Genomic DNA, 21,300 nt, shown 5'->3' on the forward strand with positions numbered 1-21,300 from the left:
AACTGGTTCATTTTTTTTTTGGTCAAAAAGGGGGGGGGGGGGGGGGTTATCTAATTTTCTTCTTAGATTCTTAGAGGGGGTCATGATAATTTTAAGCTTCTTAGCAATACAAAAGGATTGAGGGTCCCCTACCTAAATTGCACTGCTTTACGATCAGTAGATTCTAAAAGATTGTGAATTTAGGCCGCAACTAAAAGAATATCTGTTTGCCCTCCCTGAGACTATCCTTTGTAAACAGACCAGGAAGGCAGGTTAACTTTTTTTTTAACTGGATGTCACAGCATGATTACATGGGGGGAGAGCGAAAACAGACATTTTACATTTTAGTCATTTTGGTGGGGAACTAGAGAAAACACCTGGAAGTTAAGGCTAATTTGCAACAATATTGTTGATCACTGTTGAATATTTATATTGTTGAATATTTATATTGTTAAATATTTATATTGTTGATCACTGTTGAATATTTAAATTATTGAATATTTATATTGTTGATCACTGTTGAATATTTATATTGTTGATCACTGTTGAATATTTATATTGTTGATCACTGTTGAATATTTATATTGTTTACCACTGTAGAACATTTTATGAATTGTTTTCCAATAAATAAGCTGACACAAATGAATGACTTCATATTGCCATTTAAAGTAATTTTTAAAGTATGTATAACAATTTCAATGTGTTTTGTTCAAGCCTAGTAGTAACTTCGTCAGAACAGTGTAAATTGAAATGTGAAGAAAACAAGAATGTGTCCATCATGTCCATAGAACGTACATGCATACACTGAAAAGCCCTAAAGTGGGACATAAAAAATTTGACCATTTAAGTAAAATATGCTTCCTCTGTGTTCAAGGCCGTTCTTTGACCATTCATTCTTAACTTTGAATACATTGCGACTTGGATGGAGAGTTGTCTCATTGTCACTAATACCACATCTTCTTATTTATATGATGATGCAGTAACCCGGTTATCCTTCAATCAAAATTAGGAAGTAATGACGGAGATTATGGTCTAGCTTTATATGTTTTTACTATTATTTCAAACTTTACATTAGACAATCAGTTTACATGTACAATGTAGGTGGTTGAGTGGTCTATGGTGCTACATGTAGTTACCGTGTTTGCAGTGTTTCCATGATATCACAGGAGCATGAATTAAAATCCTTGTGAGGGAAAAAAATGCAGGTGTGACATTGTTATGCTGTTATTTAGAGTAATTATATATAAATTAAAACAGTCAGACTAAAGTTAATAAAATAAGAGAGAAACCAGTGAATTTTCAACATTACATAATTCCAACCTCCAGTAAATAAGTAAACAAGAGTGCACACACTGAAATGTCTCCCCTTCTATACTAATCATTGATATTATGTTGATAGTTGTACAGCTAACAATGCTTCTATACAACATATATAGTTGACCTATTACTTATAGTTTAAGAAAAATAGACCAAAACACACAAACTGAACACTGTGCAAAGAACCGTGAAAATGAGGTCACGGTCAAATAAAACCTGTGCGACTGACATAAAGATCATAAAATATTTCCATACACCAAATATAGTATTAGATAAAAAGACCAAAACTCAAAAACTTAACTTTGACCACTGAACCATGAAAATGAGGTCAAGGTCACATGACATCTGCCCGCTAGACATGTACACCTTACAATCATTCCATACAACAAATATAGTAGACCTACATGTATTGCATATAGTATGAGAACAACAGACCAAAACACAATAATTTAACGTTAACCACTGAACCATGAAAATGAGGTCAAGGTCAGATGACACCTGCCAGTTGGACATGTACACCTTACAGTCCTTCCATACACCGAATATATAGTTTCTGAGATATGGACTTGACCACCAAAACTTAACCTTGTTCACTGATCCATGAAATGAGGTCGAGGTCACTATCCCTATGTCGAGCTTTCTGCAACAAAAGTTGCAGGCTCGACAAAAAACCACAATCATTGTACACCCTTGTGACATTTGTTGGCATATTATCTTTTGCTACATTTATATACATCAGTAACCCCTCATTTGTCTTTGTCAGATAATGATTTTTCCAGAAAGAATTTCTTGTTAGTGGCTTTTTTTATTCTTAAGATGTCAATTTTTTGTTGTTGGGTTGTTGCCTCAATCATTGGATATCCCAAATGTGTTATTCATAATGACATGTTACTTTCTCAATATTGAAACAGTCATTTATTAAAAAGATTTATGCATGGTTTCTTGATGTCCAGTGGCAAGTTTATAGTTCAAGTTGTACCAAATTTATTACACCAGATGTGCATTTTTACAATGTATGTCTTTTCAGTGCATGATGCCTATCAAAAGTGTAAACAAATTTAATGAAGGATAATTAAAATTCATATTCAGGTGGAGAACATGTTATTGAGATAGGAATAATTCAAAGATTGATCCTTATTTATACTTGAATGACGCCAACCGCCAGATTCTTCACATAGTTAACAAGGAAAAAGTCTATGAGGAGGATATGTCACCCTACCAAGACACATTTTTCTGACTCCAGGTACTTCTTTATACATTACATCCTTATTGAAGAATCAGCAAATAATAAGTGTTAGACTCGGCCGCCATGAAAAAAATGTAAAAAAGAAAAATGCTGCAAAACTGAACCAGGAGTACAAAAAAGGGTGTTGTACATTTGTATATATAAGAACTTGTAGTAAAACTTTTGGTAAGTCCTCAGTTTAAAGCTTATCCTAGTGAAAATAAATATGACACAGTAGGTTTAGAAATTTATTTTTCAATATGATTGATTTTGATTTCCTTTTGAAATGTTTTTGAGGGGATGTGGTCAATTGTTAGTATATTCCTATATCTACATGTATCATCTATAAGGTCATAAGGTGACAAAAAATTGTTGTTTTATTGTCCTTTGAGTTTGATCTCTGCTGGATAGCTGTCTCAACAGCAATAATACTTAATCTTCTTTTACATGTACTCCAGTATAAAATACATGTAGCAGTACATGTTCATGTACCAATACATGTAGTTTAAATATATGATAAAACAAAAGATATGAATTTGAAAACAGTACTTAAGTTAACTGCAATTTAATATCACTTTTTTTTATGATTTTTAACATCAATAAAACAATAATATAAAAACAATAATTTTAAAAGACCCATATATTATTAGAGTAGTCACAGTTACAAATTGTACATGCACATTGACGCTATGGTTTTTTTTCTGGACAAATCTATTTCTCTTTGCGACAAGTCGAAACCATTTATTTCTTTCAATTTTAGCATTACATATAGTCAATAATAGTGGCAGCATGCTTACATCCTCCATCATCCCTGAAAAAATATATACAGGATTGTGAACAAGTTATTACAACTAAAATAAATCCATTTTTATTTTTTGTTGTTCAGTTGCTGTCTCACTGATGTATACTTTTTATCCATATACCATTTATAAATACATATATACATATAATGTTTAAACAAATAATGAGTCTGTAAGTTCATACAAAGTGAAAGAAAAAAAATGGATCATATATACACTATATATACATCTTATACCACAAAATTTCATAGGCATTGTTAAATAAATTGTTTTCTTTGTTAGTAAATAAGATAAATAAAAAAAGGCAACAGTAGTATACCGCTGTTCAAAACTCATAAATCCATGGACAAAAAACAAAATCGGGATAACAAACTAAAACCGAGGGAAACGCATTAAATATAAGAGGAGAACAACGACATAACACTAAAATGTAACACACATAGACAAAATCCCACGAGAATAACAAATATAACATATATATATAACATCAAAACCAAATACATGAATTTGGGATAGACAAGTACCGTGACACGTCTTATCGCAATGTGAATTTACACTCAAAAATAAGAGAAAGCAAACGACACAACGTTTTAATGTAATACACACAGAAACGAACTATAATATAACAATGACCATATTCCTGACTTGGTACAGGGCATTTTTAAAGGAAAAAAATGGTGGGTTGAACCTGGTTTTGTGGCATGCCAAACCTCGCACTTTTATGGCCATGTGAAATATAACATCAAAATGACAACACAGGACTACAATATAAATAAATTGGAGAACACAATTGACAAAGAATCACACGAACAACAGCCAACAATTTCAAAATTTTAATACGCCAGAAGTGTATTTTGTCCACACAAGACCAATGTGTGACGCACAGATACAAAAGTTTGAAAGCCGAAACGAGTACAAAGTTGAACAGCATCGAGGACCAAAAGATCAAAAAGGTTGTGCCAAAAACGGCAAGGGTTTTCTGTTAAGTAACCAGAAAATCCCTATAATTTAGAGTAATTTATACTTTAGCAAACAGTAAATTTAATAAAATGAATATTCAAAAAATGTACATGATAAAGCTGAAGTATTAACTAATTACAGGAAACAACTGAAATACATTTACATAACCAGACATTTGTAACACAAAAGTAGACACATCTGAATACGTTTAAACCTCTACGCCAAGTGACGTCCTATTTGAAACTGAAAAATGACGAAAAAATGACTGGTCATGTAGAAGATATAAATAAGTGTACTAGAAAATTATAGATGGAAAAACCTTTTTTAACACACTTGTTAAGAAAATTTAAGGATAGAATATTAAAGAAGTATGCATACATTAGTTTTGTCTAAATAAATAGAAGAATGCATATGGGCATCAGACTTTAATAAATAAATGATTATAACTTTAAAGACATTTTTGATTGAAATAAAAAGAATATGTAACACAGTGTGAATCATTTTGAGGACGAAAAAAGTAAATTTATTATTTAAAGTATTACAATATACCATGTATACATTTGTACATTGTACATTTCATAAAGAATGAACTGTATATTGACCTACAGAAATGTTTCAGTATCAAATGAGGAAAAAGCAATATTTGAATTAGTTTAAACTTTTTCAGATATCATAGACTAAATATCTAAATTACTGAGATTGATAATTAACTCTCAATTAATTTCTTAACTGAACTGAAGATAAGAGATTTAACAAGGACTTTGAATAAACTATGAATTTGTTAATATATAACATCCAACTATAGTAGTTTTTTCTGCATTTTTACATACATGAACACAGCTGCATGAACATGTCACATATACAAAAAAATAAGTTAAAAAATATTGAAACAAGTACATGTATGCTTATCCCCCTTAAATTAAAAAAAAAGTTTAATTTTGGACACCTTAAGAAATCAGGTTTTTTTTCTTCATAATTTTTTAGAAAGAAAATATATTTGTTGGGGCCAATGCTGTGACAGAACATTTATATTTCATGCATCAGAGATAACATACTCTTAACAATCTTCTATACTTACAATGTATCCCCCTCCCCTCCCAGATATTTTAAAATCACTATTTAATTCATGAGAAAACTTTGGTTGATTATAAAGGGAATCACTGAAGCATGACTGAAGGGGACCCCTCTTATGTCAGTCAGTGGGCCCCTTTAATGGCATTATATAAAAAGTTCTGGATCCGCCACTGTTCCATGATTGATCATGATTACTTATTTACTACTTACGCTGTGCAATGACATCCTGCTGATATGCACACACCTTCAGAATTAACCAAACACCAAGTCATGTAGGGATCAGCTTTCTGTGATGTTTCTCTGATGCAACTAGCTTTTATATAAAAGTGTTCATGTGGTAAGTTGAAGCTTTCAGCAGAAGAAATATGATTTGACTTTGAAAGTCGGAAGCCCCTTTCATTCTTGTAAGTTCTAAGTCGTGATGGTGTCCATTTAGCATACGAAACAAGATAAGCAAAAACGTCTGCCATAGAAAATGCTGGAATATTCTTCAAATCATCTGTCCACCCCTTTTGGTCACACTGAAAGACAGTCGGAAAAGTTACTTTTTCTCCATTTACTACAACAGTACTCCTAAATTGAAGAAACGAGTCTGTGTCATCTGGTGTTGAAATAACTGGTAAATCCAATTCAACAGCTTTAAAAGCAAGTTCTCTCAACTGTTGAACACTATAATCAGATACCGTCATTCCTCGTTCCATTAAAAATGAGCGTAAAGCTGGTTTTAGCATTCTATTTAATTCCGCCGCCATCGTTAACTTTGTTGTTTGTTGTGGATACGTGTCCCACCTTCCGGTTAGTAACGCGACGTTTTGCGTCTTCATCACTGGAGAGTGACTATCTCGGAACTTGCGTATTTCCTTTTCGTATCTTCTGCCTCTCTTCTTTTATAAAATATATTGGCACTTTACCATGATTATACATGTATATAAAGACTTCCATAACGTCAATAAACGAACATATCATGTTTTCCGTCTCATAGACACAAACACAAAAGATGTATGTCACCTGTTTAACAAAAGAGGTGCACATTGGCTTATCATTAGAATATGTCAATGTGATAATAAAAGTCAGAATTCTTCAAAAAAAATTTAGATTGGTAAGTCTCAAACATATAAGTTCAGTTATGTATAGCTATGCTGTTTGTTTAATTGTTCTGTTTCTTGTTTTCTTCTACATTTCCCGTATCTGTATACCATACAATATAAATACATGGCATATTACCTCTTTGCAATTATAATCATAACTGTCGACGTCGTAGTAGAGATTTCCAATAAAATGACTTTACTCGACATAACCGACCTAACTCAACGTAGTTCGTCCTACTGCAATGAAGCATGACGGAGGGAAGCATACACTGCATGCATGTTTTGCTCTTTGAACACGCATTGTTGCTGGAATATGCCTTCAGTAAAAATCAACCACAACTATTTTTTTTTACTCTTTAAATATTTTGTCATTAAACTTTGAATGATTTTATTAATATAAATACTATAATGGAACAAGTACATTACCAACTTGTAATCAAACACACCCATCATTTCTTGTCATTTCACTTGACCCATATCTTAGTTCTTCTCACACTATGAATTTTAAAAACTACCAAGACGACATTGAGCATACAAATACCAAAATAACGAATTCCGAAGCGAGAAGGTTGCCTTTTTGTTGTTTTAAAAAGATTTAACGTTTAAAGTAAATTCCAACACACCCGAATGTAAAAGGTGTTCTCGACTTGTAAAACCAAATAATATTTTTCTATAATTTAATTGAAGATATTTTCATGTGGGCAGAAATTCATATCAATGATATATTTTTCAAAAGTACATTTTCGTCTTTAACTATACCAAATTATGGGGGGAGGTTTTTGTTTAAGTATACCTAAACTTGCATCCGAGGATACAGGGGTAGAGGGCGTACTCCCCCTTTTCGATCGATAAAAAAGAAATTAAATATTATAAAACATTAAGAATCGAAAAGAAGAATCTATCTGATAACGACACACAAAATCAAAACAGATATCAAATAATAAGTTCATTAAATTTTGCAATTATATCTGAAAATCAAAGTCATTGTCAAAACCATAAAAGACAACTTCAATGAATCGTATGATAGATAAAGGTACTTATATATACGTGGTCTTATGACAGTGAAGTTTAGGCAGGAATCTTACGAATCACGTGATATATAAAAATCATGATTTCTTTCGTTTTTCATCATCTTAGAAATATTTCATATTAATTAAATTTATTATCAATGGGTTTCCTAGTTTAGGAATACTTAGTTAAAACTTGAGTAACGCATTTTGCAAAATTAATTAGTTAGCAATAACTGGTCCCGTTACGTGCGTACGTCGAATTAGGTACGTATGTCATTTTATTGAAATGTCTAGTAAGACCAGTACCAACGAAAGTAAACTTTACTCTGACATTTTGGGCTACTGTAGTAAAGTTCTTTCATACACATTGTATATGAAAAGAATACAGATTTTGGAGTTGTGAACGAAATTTGTCTACATTTTTGGCCGCCTATATCGCCTTCAAACTTCAAAATGACCATGGTGTCTTCAACAAGATACGGATCAGAGACACAAGCATCATTTGGAAAAGCATCTAATTAAATATAAAAAGGTTTATTTTGGAAATATTAATTTTCTTTGTTCTCATTTGTTTATATCATAAGCAATCATCTTTGAAAAATTAGTATGTTCACGGCGAGCTAAGTATAAGTTTTGAAACAACCCCATTTTAATTAGCTTAACATTTTCCAAAGTAACGTCAATGACGTGGTGTTTTTATGTCATGCAAATTTCGTTTTTTTTTTTTTTTTTCATATCGGTGTAATTTTCTGCTTTTTATATTTTTAGAGGGTTTTCTTATAGTAAATCACCTTAGTAGCAATATACAAACTTCACCTACATATGGGATAAATATTTCTCATTTATTCGATATTCAAGAGCCGGCAGCTCCCACTCAGACATTGTAGAACATCATCAGTGTCTGAGTAGAAAGTCGATGAACCGGGGGTATGTCAACACATGGTCAAAGAACGTCTCGTTTTTTTTTTTTTTTCTAAAAAAGTTCATCGGAAGGTACAAAGACCTGATCATTTGTGCTTATTGATAAATATTCCGTATCAATTTCACAAATAATACCTGATGGTGTTGATGTATAGTTTCTGCGTACTGATGTTGTTTATCATCTTAACAACGTGCTTCATTGCTCCTTCATTTGTCTTTGTTCTACTATTAATATTACTGTTACTGTTGGATCTTTCTATGTGATATTCATTTTGCGTGGTTTTGTACTTAAACGTCCCATCAATGTGTTCGTATTGTTTTTCATTTTTTGGCTGATGTGTTTTGTATATATGCGACTTTTTGTATTTCTTTGGTTCTTTGACTCTGCACGTTAAAAGATCCCGTCAGTATGATATTGTTCTATTTTATGTTATTACGATATATTTATATTATGAATTACAAAATACGTTGAACCACAAACGTCAAAATTATTCAATCGCGTAGTGGAATGAATTATTTGTGGATTATTATAAACAATGAATTAACAAACTTTACTAAAATTGTCCGTTTATAAATTTATAAATTATTAAGAAACTAAGGTTTCAACTCCCTCAGGCGAAGTTGGCTTTAGATGAATTTGGCTATTTATTTTAGGTATTTTTTGACATACAGCTCCTCAACGGTTTCGGTACTTTTACATCTTAGGATTTCAAATGTTTGGCTTTGAGCGTTCCAGATGAAGGTAAATCCAGAAAAGCGCTTTGGCCGCAAGAAATTAATAACGTGTTGTTTTAAATATTTGTATTTCTTTGGTTCTTTGACTCTGCACGTTAAAAGATCCCGTCAGTATGATATTGTTCTATTTTATGTTATTGCGATATATTTATATTATGAATTACAAAATACGTTAAACCACAAACGTCAAAATTATTCAATCGCGTAGTGGAATAAATTATTTGTGGATTATTATAAACTCTATACAATTGTTGTACTATTTTAAATCTCGGTCTATTTCTGAAATTAATTCTTACATACTTTTGATTTGTGTATGCTAATATTACGTAGACGAAATTTTGGAATTGTTTGTATATACATTGAATGTAAAATATATGTCACGTATACAATTTTCTGAGGTCAGAGACGCGAATCAATAAATGTGTTTATAGATAGATGTGTTTGTGTTCTGTTAAATTTTTCCTTCTTTTATTGTTACACGATGATGACTGCTGTATCCATATTTTGACTTTTTTTTACTATGTCTGTCTAGGTCACGCATCATTGTATATATAACGGAATTTGATGATACTGTCATGAAAGTGAGAGGGTTTAGAGCTATGAAACCAAGTGTAATGCACCATTTTCTACATTTGAAACTGCCTGTACTAAGTCAGGAATATGACAGTGTTTGTCCATTCGTTTTTTATGTGTTTTGTTATTTGATTTTGCCCTGTGATTATGGACTTTCCTCGATGTTCAGTATTTTGGTGATTTAACTTATTATTGAATGTTCAAAATTTTCCACAGCAGATGATATATTTAATAAAAAAAAATAAGGACCAGTTAAAAATGTAGTTAGTATCTCAGAAAATACTGTTGAAAAGTACATTATTGAAGGATAAAAATCATATACTGAGCATAATAACACGATTGTTTACTTTTGATTTCAATTGATACTATGATTTATCATTTAAATGGTAATCTTTCTAATTAATTTAAAGTATTAGGATTATAATAAAGAACGTCAGACGCGCGTTTCGTCTACATACAACTCACTAAAATACTAAGATTTTTCGAATCCTGGGCATAGACAACCGTAGCGGTGTTAGGCACCACTTTTTGGAATTTTGTGTCCTCAATGCTCTTTAACTTTGAACTTGTTGGCTTTATAACTTTTCTAAACTGAGCGTCACTGATGATTCTTATGCAGACGAAACGCGCTGCTGGCGTATCAAAATATAAACACGGTATTTTTTATATACAAGAGATATGACATTCTTCTCGGTCGTTGGCCTCACTAAATGCCATATATCTTTAGTTAAAAAATCATTGTATAAACCTCATTAAAAGCCAATAATTGTATAATTTTGAAATACAATATACGTATTGTAGGACAACGGGCACATTTTTGAAGAGGGAACACAAATGAATTTCAAAGTGGCAAGTTTGTTTTATTAACACGACTTTCTAGTTTAACATACATATTTGCGGTTATTTTTCGTTAACTTCAAGATTACGCTACAAGATTTCATTCACAGAATATATTGTGGGGTCTATACTAGTTTGATTTCTACGAGTATGATACGACTAGAAGCAAAATTGTCACCAGTTTATTTGTTTATTCCTAATGGCTGTTGAAATAAATACGAGCGATATTTTGTACCCCGGCGACCGCTTCTGCCAGAGGCTAAACGTTACAAAAACACAGTTGCAGACTAACACACTATAGACCCGTGATACTAGAACTTCTGATTGCAGTCTGATTATTTCTTTGAAATTCCATAGAAATACTTGTTTGGGTTCATGATAGAATCTCAATGAAATGATGATTTCTCCCCGATTTCTCTTTAATGTGCCCATTTCCCTTTCGTGCAGTAAGGTAAATAACTTGCATAACTAATGACTCACGTTTTGTCTCCCGCTTTTCGCTAGACGTGCATTTACGTGTACATTGCCTTAAATAATATTACGCTTAATATACTATCCTTACAAATAACAAGTAAAATACATATATACATACAGGTTATTGAGATCTTTCCGTGGCAAATATGGACTGATACCATAAGCATCATGGCCAATGCAGCAGCTGACATTTTCAATACCATCTTATCTATAAGAAGACGAAACCGCACACAAATATTTATTAATAAAATAACCAAAAAAAAACAGACGTGTACATCATAACCCCTCCTACTTTGCGTGTGTAATCATGTAAACGTTTCAGTTCCATATTTAGGCACTGCCATTACCTTTTACTATTCATTTTAGTTTAATACCTATAAATAGTATATTCGGTTGATAAATGACTGTATTGAGTGGCCGTGTGAAACGACATATTTTTTTGATAGGCATTTAAATTTTACTGATTTAAGGCAGTGACAACAACGTTATGTTTGTTTATCATTTTTGATTTTAACTTTTAGTTGTAGAGAATGGGTATCGCATCACCGGTGATACGACAGTTACATATGTTTTGATATACTGCACTTATATATAATTAGTTTTTCATTTTCAATAATCTACAGAATAATATATTCTATACATGCATATATATGGGCATTGGGTACAGTCGCCTTATATCGTGACATCAACGTGTGTATCCAGACGAATGCTATAACATGTACGAAGTAATTGAATTTTTATCATCAGAGAACTTCAATAACTACAGTCTTCGTTTACGTACATAATTCATCTGGTAACATTATAGAAGCAAACAATACAGGTTTCTTACTTAATCGTCCAAAATCATATCCAACGGCATCTGCGAATTATAATTGTCTTTTTATGCACACACTTTTTCTTTATACTTTTTTTTATATGCACCTACTTTTTCTTCAAACTTTTTCTAAATATGCACATACTTTTTCTTTATATTTTTCCTTAAATGCACATATTTTTTCTATTAATGCACATACTTTTTCTTTATGCTTTGTTCTATATATAGACTCTTTTTCTTAAATAATCACAAACCCTCCCCAGGCAGGTAATGATCGCAACTTTGACTGTACATTGTGTTTTATATTACATTTTTTTTGTAGAAAAAGTAAGTGCATAGTTATATTGAAATAAGTACATATAAGGCGTTCTATATGGACTTCTTTAGAAAAATATATGAACGGAACCTGTTTATTTATAGGCTAACCTCACATTCATGCACGTTCAACAGAGAAAAGTAAAAACATATACACCATGTAAAAAGTATAATAAATCATTACAACATATAATATGCAGACAATACAACGGACACAACGTAAATAGTCTTATTTAAGTTACCAGGATTATAATACGCAAGGCACGTTTATTGTCAGAAACGAACAAATCGACAAATTACATACTGTGGGTGTTTGGAGGGAGAGGGCTGATCACTTATACATTCACAATTAGTTTCATATTTGGAAAATTTTATTGAGGTGAAATAATATAAACATTTCAAATAAAAATAACTCATGATCACATTTGTTGTATGGTATGTTTTTTGTGTAGCAATTGTATAAAATATGAGTGTTTACACTTCTGAGGAAAATTATCAATTATGACAATAAAACACAAATAACAAATTACTCAAGCTCTCTTACCTGTTACTGTATTTAAAATCTAATTCTTCACTTCTGTATGTACCCTTAGAATAATAATGCGTAATATTTCTACCTGTAAAATTCAAAATTTCAAAACATAAATACCGAATAACGAATCAGCTGCTGCTATTTGATAGTACCCGAAAAGTTGTTTATTGGAAGTTATAAAATAAATATCATAAAAGGTAACAGTCACTGAAAGGACCAATATTCAATATGATTACAATGGTTCGTCTATATTTCTGCGGACACGAAAATTTTAAAAGGATATGATAAACAAGAGAATAATTGTGTGCAATATTTAAATAAAACTTATTTCATATCCATTTTCATTTGTTTACTGTTATACTATCCTTAAAGAAAAGCATATCGTGTAACATTTTATTTGTCTTTCCATGTCTGTTATCAAATTTTGTTTTAAAATATTTTACGAGTTGTCTATTTTCAAACATGTAATGTGATATTTCTTTTGACTCGTGATTTTACAAGAACACATTGTATTACTGCTGTCGTGTAAATTGTATTGTAAAATCTCCTAAACTACAGGTTTGCTGACAATCTTAGAATGATTACTTACATATATAGAGAGTTTTATTTCGATTATCAAAACATGTTTAATGATTCAGAAATTAGTGCATACAATTATCATTACGATCATTAGACATTTACAGAAACTGTTATACACCTAGGATTAGGACTACATTTACAATTACACTTACAGGTAGCATTTAAATCTTTGACATTTCAAAGTGTAATTATAAACCGTCGGTACAAAACAGAGACTAACTGCTGATGTTTTTTTTTCTATAATTAACAACGGGATTTCAACCAAATATCGGTAAACAATGGCTTCTTGGCAGCTTGATGTGGAATCTCGGGCAAATTTAAATACAGCGCCGGCTAGTTTGAAAGACAACTCGACCAAGTTTGAGACACTTGTCAGACCAGTCACTCTTCCAGGTTAATAGAGTTAATATGATTTTGTTTGTTTTTGACTAGATTTTTCTCTTCTCAGTTTCCCTAACTAATCAACTTAGCTTGCTTTGTTAACTTGTCAGTTTGACGAATTTCAATAAGTTCTATAAATTGTTTTACGACGGCCCAACGATATCAACTAGAAATATAAAACAACAATATCTTTCAATGCAATGAAAATATAAAGCATATATATATATATTCGTCTTTACAAATATGGGCCCGTGTTGTAATAAGTGATTCTAGAATTTTTTCAAGATGGTTGAAATGACTAATACCGTCATGCGCAAAAAGATAATTTTCGACTCAGTATCGTTAGCGTCATTTGATTTGAATTTATATTATTTATATTAAGCTGTCAGAGATGTCAATTACTTAAACGTTATCGTTATAATTGGAAAACATATATCATGATTCGACAACATCAGTTGATTTTTGTAATTGTCATCAAAAAATGAACACTATGACCCTGTTTACATTTGCTGAAAAAACAATAAGTCTAATGTTAACGAGAACAATCAATCTTCAGATTTACATCCCAGCTCATTTGTTCTAACAGGGGTGATCTGAGCCGGATCAACCCTACCAGATCATCTCAGTTTGGGTGTCTTTGTTATGCATGCTTTCCTTTGTAACATTTCGGCAGGCATGTCAAATCCCCTATTAAAATTATAATTAATAATACGGAAAAGACTATCTATCAAAGTGTGCCTATGCTGGGATTCAAATTCAAGACCTTAAGCATATCAAGCCACGACTTTTTTCTCTTGATAACATTTATTTAAATATGTACAATGAAACATTCACCAGACAGTGCCTGGTGTCACAAATAGACAGTTATATATAGTCAGTAAAAAACAAATAGAGATTCAATGTAAGTTCAGATACTAGACGTATGTTTAAAATTAATATAACATTGTGCATGGTTACCTGTTACTTTGATAACGGGATTGTCCAATATAAAATAGTTTTTTTATTAAGAAATATTCTTTTCTCTGATTCAAAAGATAAAAATAGTGAGAGATGTATTTTCTAATAATGTAGTCTACTAAAATGGGTTTAGCTTGGTGATTCAACAATATGACATTTCTTCTTTTATAGATACTAAATCTTACTATACTCATCAAAAATAGCGAAATAAAAATTAAACCCGTTTCTTTTCTTCAAGAAACCGACAAGCATGGTCAAAATCAAGCGTATTTACACGACTCATACCAATACAGCAGAAAGACTGGATACGCACTTTCAATAATTTAACATACTTAAAGAAAGCAAGATATTTTATAAGTGAAGCGAGTTTGACGACCTTTATTCAGTAGGGTTTAAACCCTTTTCGTTAATTTGTGAAATTTTATCCTTTTTTTTTTTCGTTAATTTGTGAGATTTCACACTTTTTGAAAAGTTGGGCGAGTCGGTAAACAAGAGTGGGGCGATGTTTATATAAAGTGGCGATATAGTGTGTGCCGATTGGCCAGTGGGGCGAGTTAATATTGTTTGATATCTAACCATCGTGTTCGGGGGTTATTAAGGGTATACACCATAAAGTTTTATATAACGTATATTATAATGGTTGTGTGGCGTTCTAAACTCGATTTCAAGAATTGTTAATGGTTTTTCGTCTAATCTAGAACAACTGGGCTGTAAGATAGTTATCCCATTCGGACTTGGTATGTCAGGGTTAGATCACCCTCTGGTCTCCGGTCATCGGGGTGATTTTACACTTACACACTGCTTCTTTGTGAGATAACTATTACGGACTTAATGGTGGTTTTAAAAACATAGAACTGTTCGATTTAAGTTGCAGTGTAAACGCAATATATCAAATAAGATCTATCTCGATCGGTCTTGCTTGAGGGTTTGTAAACGAGAACTGGTCTTTTTAAGATCGATTCAAATGAATATCGGTTTAATTTTGTATTGTAAACGGGGTCAGTTTCTTTGTGGATTTATATTTGTAATTTCGTCATTTTCATTTTTACCATGATTGAATCTTTTTTTCGACTTATGTGTTCTAAATGTTCCTTTTCATCTTTTCACCCTTGCAAAAGAATAAAAGTAACTTAAGTTGCATTAACAAAATACATGCATTACATATTAATTTTCATCCAACATTTAAAAGAATTATATTACATCAGTTTGGACTTAAGGATGTTTGCGTGTCATGTTTTGAATTTGTTTTTAAGGTTTTCGGTTTTCTCTGGTTTTATCCGTTTTAATGTCCGGAAGAAATTTTCCCATGGACCTCTATATATCTTGTTATGAACCTTTTACATGTATACTTAAAAGCGATTTGTAAAACAAATACTGTCTTATATAGTTTTAATAGTTTTTGAGAACTTTAACTGATAAATGATAAAGCAACAAGAAATTTCAAGAGAGAACATTTTCCCGCAAAAATTCAAATGGCTAATATCTCGAAAACTGGCACATTGACCCCTACATTTTTTTCGCTTTTTTGATTCTTCAATTAAACCCTTATGAATTTAAACTGGTTTTAATGAAAGTTTAATGAAAGTTATTAGTTCTGAAGCTGAGCAGCGAACTTCCTTGAATTCTCGTTGCTTGTATAGATATTAGAGTGCACACAAATGTTAAGTTGGTCCGAATCTGAATGAAACACATGACACATCATTTATAACGAGATATTTTCATATAATAAGTAACGGCTGATATTTAAACAAAATCGTCAACTCGATATTTATACATGTACATTTAACGTCAAAAGCAGTGGAAAAATACCGTTTATATTTTTTGGCAAGATTTAAACGTTATAACTGTTTATAAACACACACTTTAAGTCGTTTAGGGGGCAGTTGTTGTGGATACAAAAACGTAATCGTATAAAAGATGAACGATTCCTATTTACATTATACCGCCCGCAATTGAGTGAAACTATAATTTGTTGTTTTATAGTAATATTAAGATGATAACACAATATTGACTGCTGTACATCTATTTTTGACATTTTTACGCTTTGAGTATGTTTGTTTTGTTCATGCATCGTTGACAATAAAATGAAATTAAATGCGACTGTCATACAAGTGAGAGGTTTAGCTAGCTATAAAACCAGATTCAATCCACCATTTTCTACATTAGAAAATGCCTGTTCCAAGTCAGGAATATGACAGTTTTTATCTTTTCGTTATATGTGTTTGGACTTTTGATTTTGCCTTTTGATTTTGGATTTCCCTTTTTGAATTATTCTCGGAGTTCAGTATTTTTGTGTTTTTACTTTTTATAAACAGAAAGACAAATTAATGATAAGTGTATTTTCCTTGTTCTAAAGAACACTGATTAACCATGTCAGCACAACCTTGAAAATTTGCAGTATAACTGTCCATAAAACTGCTTACCGTGTAAGATCAAACGTTAACAATGTACACAATAATGGGTACGAAATTTTCATCTATATAACATGTTACAAGCTCTAATATTACCCAAAACGAAAAACAAATTGTGAATGCAATATTTGCTACAATTCAGAGCCTTAGCACACACAACATTACACAAACATGCATGACAACATCATAACATTTTGTTTTTACTTATACGGTTTTTATTAGTTTATAAATAGAGGACATTCACTGTATTTAAAAAGTCAATCAACAGTGATCAGGAACTAAATAACCCTATAATTATAATAAAAAAAAAATTTTGTTAAGTTCTTCAGGGCATGTGCTTTTCAGAGAGAAGTTAAAATAACACATTTATTATTCTGTTTAAGTACACACCTCTACATTTAAGTTTTGCATTACTTTTTGTTTTTTTACAAACGACAAGATCTATCGGACCATATCAAATTATCGGATGTTCTGCTTATTATCTCCTTATTGTGGTTAAGGAGACTGAAATGGTCATAATGCGAACAGAACATTGTATTCTTGTTACAGATAATGATCTCTTATGAATAGCACTTGACAAGGGATTTTATCCTATTTTATAAAACCAAAGAGCGATATTATTTAAAATGAAACATCCTCTTTGTAAAACTATTGAAATATGTGATTTTTAGTGAAGGGTTACCATCATCCGTGTTCGTAGTTTTAAGAATGTTTTGAACATACTGTGACTTTATATACATTAATGTGTCTGTTATAAGCACGCGTGGACATAATTGAAAACTCTTTAAAATATTCAATATTGTTAAAAAAAAGAACATTTAGACATAAACCAAATGTCGGACTTGAATTTTGTAAATCAACTAACAATACAAAATATCTGTTTAATCAATGCTATTGACAGTTTAATATCAGGTCTTATACCAGAAAAGAAATTGAGGTTTATTAACTAACGGTGTCACTTTTAGCAGTTGATTATCTGTGTTATCTTGGATTCTTTCAAGTTTTTTTATATAGACAATGCAACTTCCCGGTTGAAGTTTATTTGCGGTTTAAACTGTGCCATTTCTTCTAAGACTTTTTTCATCATAAACTGAAGGCTATCTGCACTGCTATTTTATTTTAAGGTCAAAACATAGGACTGTGCATTTATATTCCGAGAGTTTTATCTTGTCGTTTGATGATAACTTATACTAAATATATGTACTACTCTATTTGTCGACTTCAATATTAAATTGACCGCCACAATATTTGTTTATACTGGTATCAGTTCCAAGTTATGTCCATATAAGATGAATATAGAGATCATAATTGGGAACCAGTATGTAAACAAATCAATTTATCTATGATTTTTACATATCTCCAAATTAGGAGGTGTGGTTTGAAAAACAGCTGTATTTACAAAGTGCAACATAGGAATTTCCCCTTTAAACATATTGCAAGATTCATTATTGCAAGTGTCGCTCTTTATGTTATTCCTCTGGTTATACATATTGATGGTTTAATCAATATCTGATTGTTTGAGCCTTTCCCACGTGTTATTGGACAAATCTTCATATTCCATTCAAAGGATCATATTCCTCTCTGAAATTTCGGAATTAAGTCGTGTTGTGTGACAATACGTGCGGTTAATGATGTACATAATGTGAGCTTCTTATTCTTCTAAACATAGTGATAGCAATAGTCATTATCATGTTCAAAGTTATTTCAGACGATAAAACAAAAAGACATATATTTAAATTTTGATCTGTACTTTTTTATCAATAGCTATGTCGTTATTAGTTTAGCTTTTAAAAGCAAGCGGATACGAAAACAAAATTTATGCAAACTAATATTCATTGTACTGATAGTAAACAGTCATTTGTGTTATACATGTTATACTTTCATACATAATAACATTTAAGAACCAAATGCATGTTCAACTCAAACATTTAACATGGTATATATTCATGCAGTGACTTCGATTTAATGCCAGTTGTAAAGGAAGTTTATACACAGTAGATTTTTGGAAACATCTGACTTTTTCCAATATTATCTGTATCAATTTCATCAGTTTGCACTATTTTTTTCTTTCAAAAAGGTGATCTTTTCATGCAATTATTTGTTTTGTTTTAATAAGATTTAATCATTAAGCATTAAATCAATTTAATAAATTGAGATTATTGTCTGCTAAACTAGAATTAACTATTCTTTGATTTTGAAGGACTTGGGCGTCTTTCATGTACCTACATAACTACATATTAAGCGGTTTTCCCGCTTTTTTGGGGGGTATTAAATTGCATGTTTTTCGTGATTTGTTTATTGCCTGATTTGAACTGAAGGAACTCAAAAAAGGAAAGGCTATGTGTTATTGATAAATAAATATAGTTATTGCAGTTGTATTTTCCGAATAATTTTATTTCTGTATTTTGTAGAAGAACGATTTTATGTTATTTGAAAATAATTTCTTGCAATTAGTTGATTAAATAATTCAATGTATCGCTTACTTGGATAGCAAATTAAATTGAATCAACTATTATTTAATAGTTAAATTACATTGGTGCACACATATATTAACCATTGATAAGCATTAAATTTAAATGCTTCACTGAAGATGATTAGTTTGTTTTGATTGTTATATATGTATGTGCAATACCCTTTAAACATTTAATAACAATGTTTGTAGTGTGAGCCATGTAAACATGTGAATGCCCGCTGATGTTTAATTTTATAACACGTTACATCTTTTAAAAGTTTTAAATTTGCGGATAATTGAATTAGCTTGGTGATAGAAGTAACTACACCGTTTATAACGATAATTTATTTTGTTAAAACACATTGTAATTGTTTTCAATTATGTTTTGTAACCTACGTCAGTGGTTTAATGCATCTACATGTATTAACAAGAAATTAAGACAACGAAGTGTGTTAATATGTCGGTATTGTAATTTATCTACATGTATAATGGAATTAAAAGTTGAATTTATATTTTGAATTATTAATAGGGCTTTTAAGACTTGATCTATGTATATACTCTGTCTTTATGATTATAATAGTTTATAACAATGCCAAGAGGACCTTGACCAAGGAGGTCGGGAACTACGGCTTAGGGGGCTCCTAGTGAACAACAGCCTCAACAAGTTGTTAGGAATGTTAGAAGGCGTCCTCAAGCTGATGTTGATGAAGAACCCCCTTTAGAGAGAAGACGGAGGGATGATGAACCCCAATAAGTTGCCATGCACCCAGATGTAGGTATGCAAGTGAATGAGCCACACATAGCTGCCTTCGATTAGGTTAATGATTTTTTTATGAACCTCTAATGTTGCCTGGTTTTAATGAGGTTAACATATTTTTAAGCCAAAAACTTACGGTTAAAATTTAGTATTTTAGTATATTGATTTGCCCCTTATGCATCGCAACAATTTCAACAGCCAAATAAATAATGAAAACGCCATTGGCATAAATGACGGTATGCTAGTTATTCAAAACAAAGTAAAAAAAACATACTGTTAGTTCTGTTGTAGATTGGACTGATTCATGTATTGCCCATGCCTAGGTCCTGTTCGAAAGGTATCATGAAATGGCAAGTGAACTTTATTCGTATATGTCCATAATAAGGGGTGCAGCAGCTGATCATCCTTTTGAAAACTGGTATTGTTATGACCAACAATTTCGTTTAAGGGTATCAAGGGATCATATAAAAAATGGTCATCCATAGATGGTTTTTGTGGTAACGTATTTTAACTGTCAATACTCAAAAACACTACAACAAGCTAATGTTAGTAATACAAGCTACGATTTTATGTTAAAGGTTTTTTTCAATAAACGCAATTGCCAATACAGACATGCGTGTCTCAGATGTAGTTTTGATCATTCTGCTTTAAGAAGTCGTCGACGTATGCACAATGAATTTGATACTGGTCCATCTAGGTTTAATATCAATGACATTGCACCTTTGCTAAACAACTCGGCTAATAAAGAAAGCACATTTGTAAGTTTTAACAAAAGATAATTTGCATATTTTCTGAACTACATCTAGACAAGTTTAATACTAAGGCTCGAGAAAAATCTTCGATTAATGTAAATGAACTCTTTTCAAATGATGATTTACATTTGTATACTGTTAGTGCAGATGGTTTTTCATAGGTTGTGCAGTTTATGTAAATGGATCATGGGCTTTTTAACAATACCCATATAATTGGGATAAAGTTTTGTTCAGTGACATCACCTATTTGAAATTATTTTACCTATGCATTGGCCATCTATTTAAAATGATTTTCATTGTGATAATATGGCTGTTGTTGCAATTTAAAATACAAAGTTTTCTAAAAATTACAGGGTT

General features: G+C 31.3%; 2 protein-coding genes across 2 annotated transcripts in view; both read right to left on the reverse strand.

The window, feature by feature from the left end:
* Nucleotides 1–21,300, reverse strand: part of LOC139502893 (uncharacterized) — a 60,798-nt gene that overhangs the window by 14,842 nt on the left and 24,656 nt on the right. The window lies entirely within an intron of this gene.
* Nucleotides 3,284–6,210, reverse strand: LOC139503273 (uncharacterized). Its single transcript, XM_071293034.1, has 2 exons — nt 5,566–6,210; nt 3,284–3,332 (listed from the first exon to the last, which is right to left on the reverse strand). Exons 1-2 carry the CDS (start codon nt 6,177–6,179, stop codon nt 3,284–3,286), a joined length of 663 nt encoding a protein of 220 aa, XP_071149135.1. The 5' UTR covers nt 6,180–6,210.

This window comes from Mytilus edulis, chromosome 14 (assembly GCF_963676685.1).
Source record: "Mytilus edulis chromosome 14, xbMytEdul2.2, whole genome shotgun sequence".
Taxonomy (NCBI): Eukaryota; Metazoa; Mollusca; class Bivalvia; order Mytilida; family Mytilidae; genus Mytilus; species Mytilus edulis.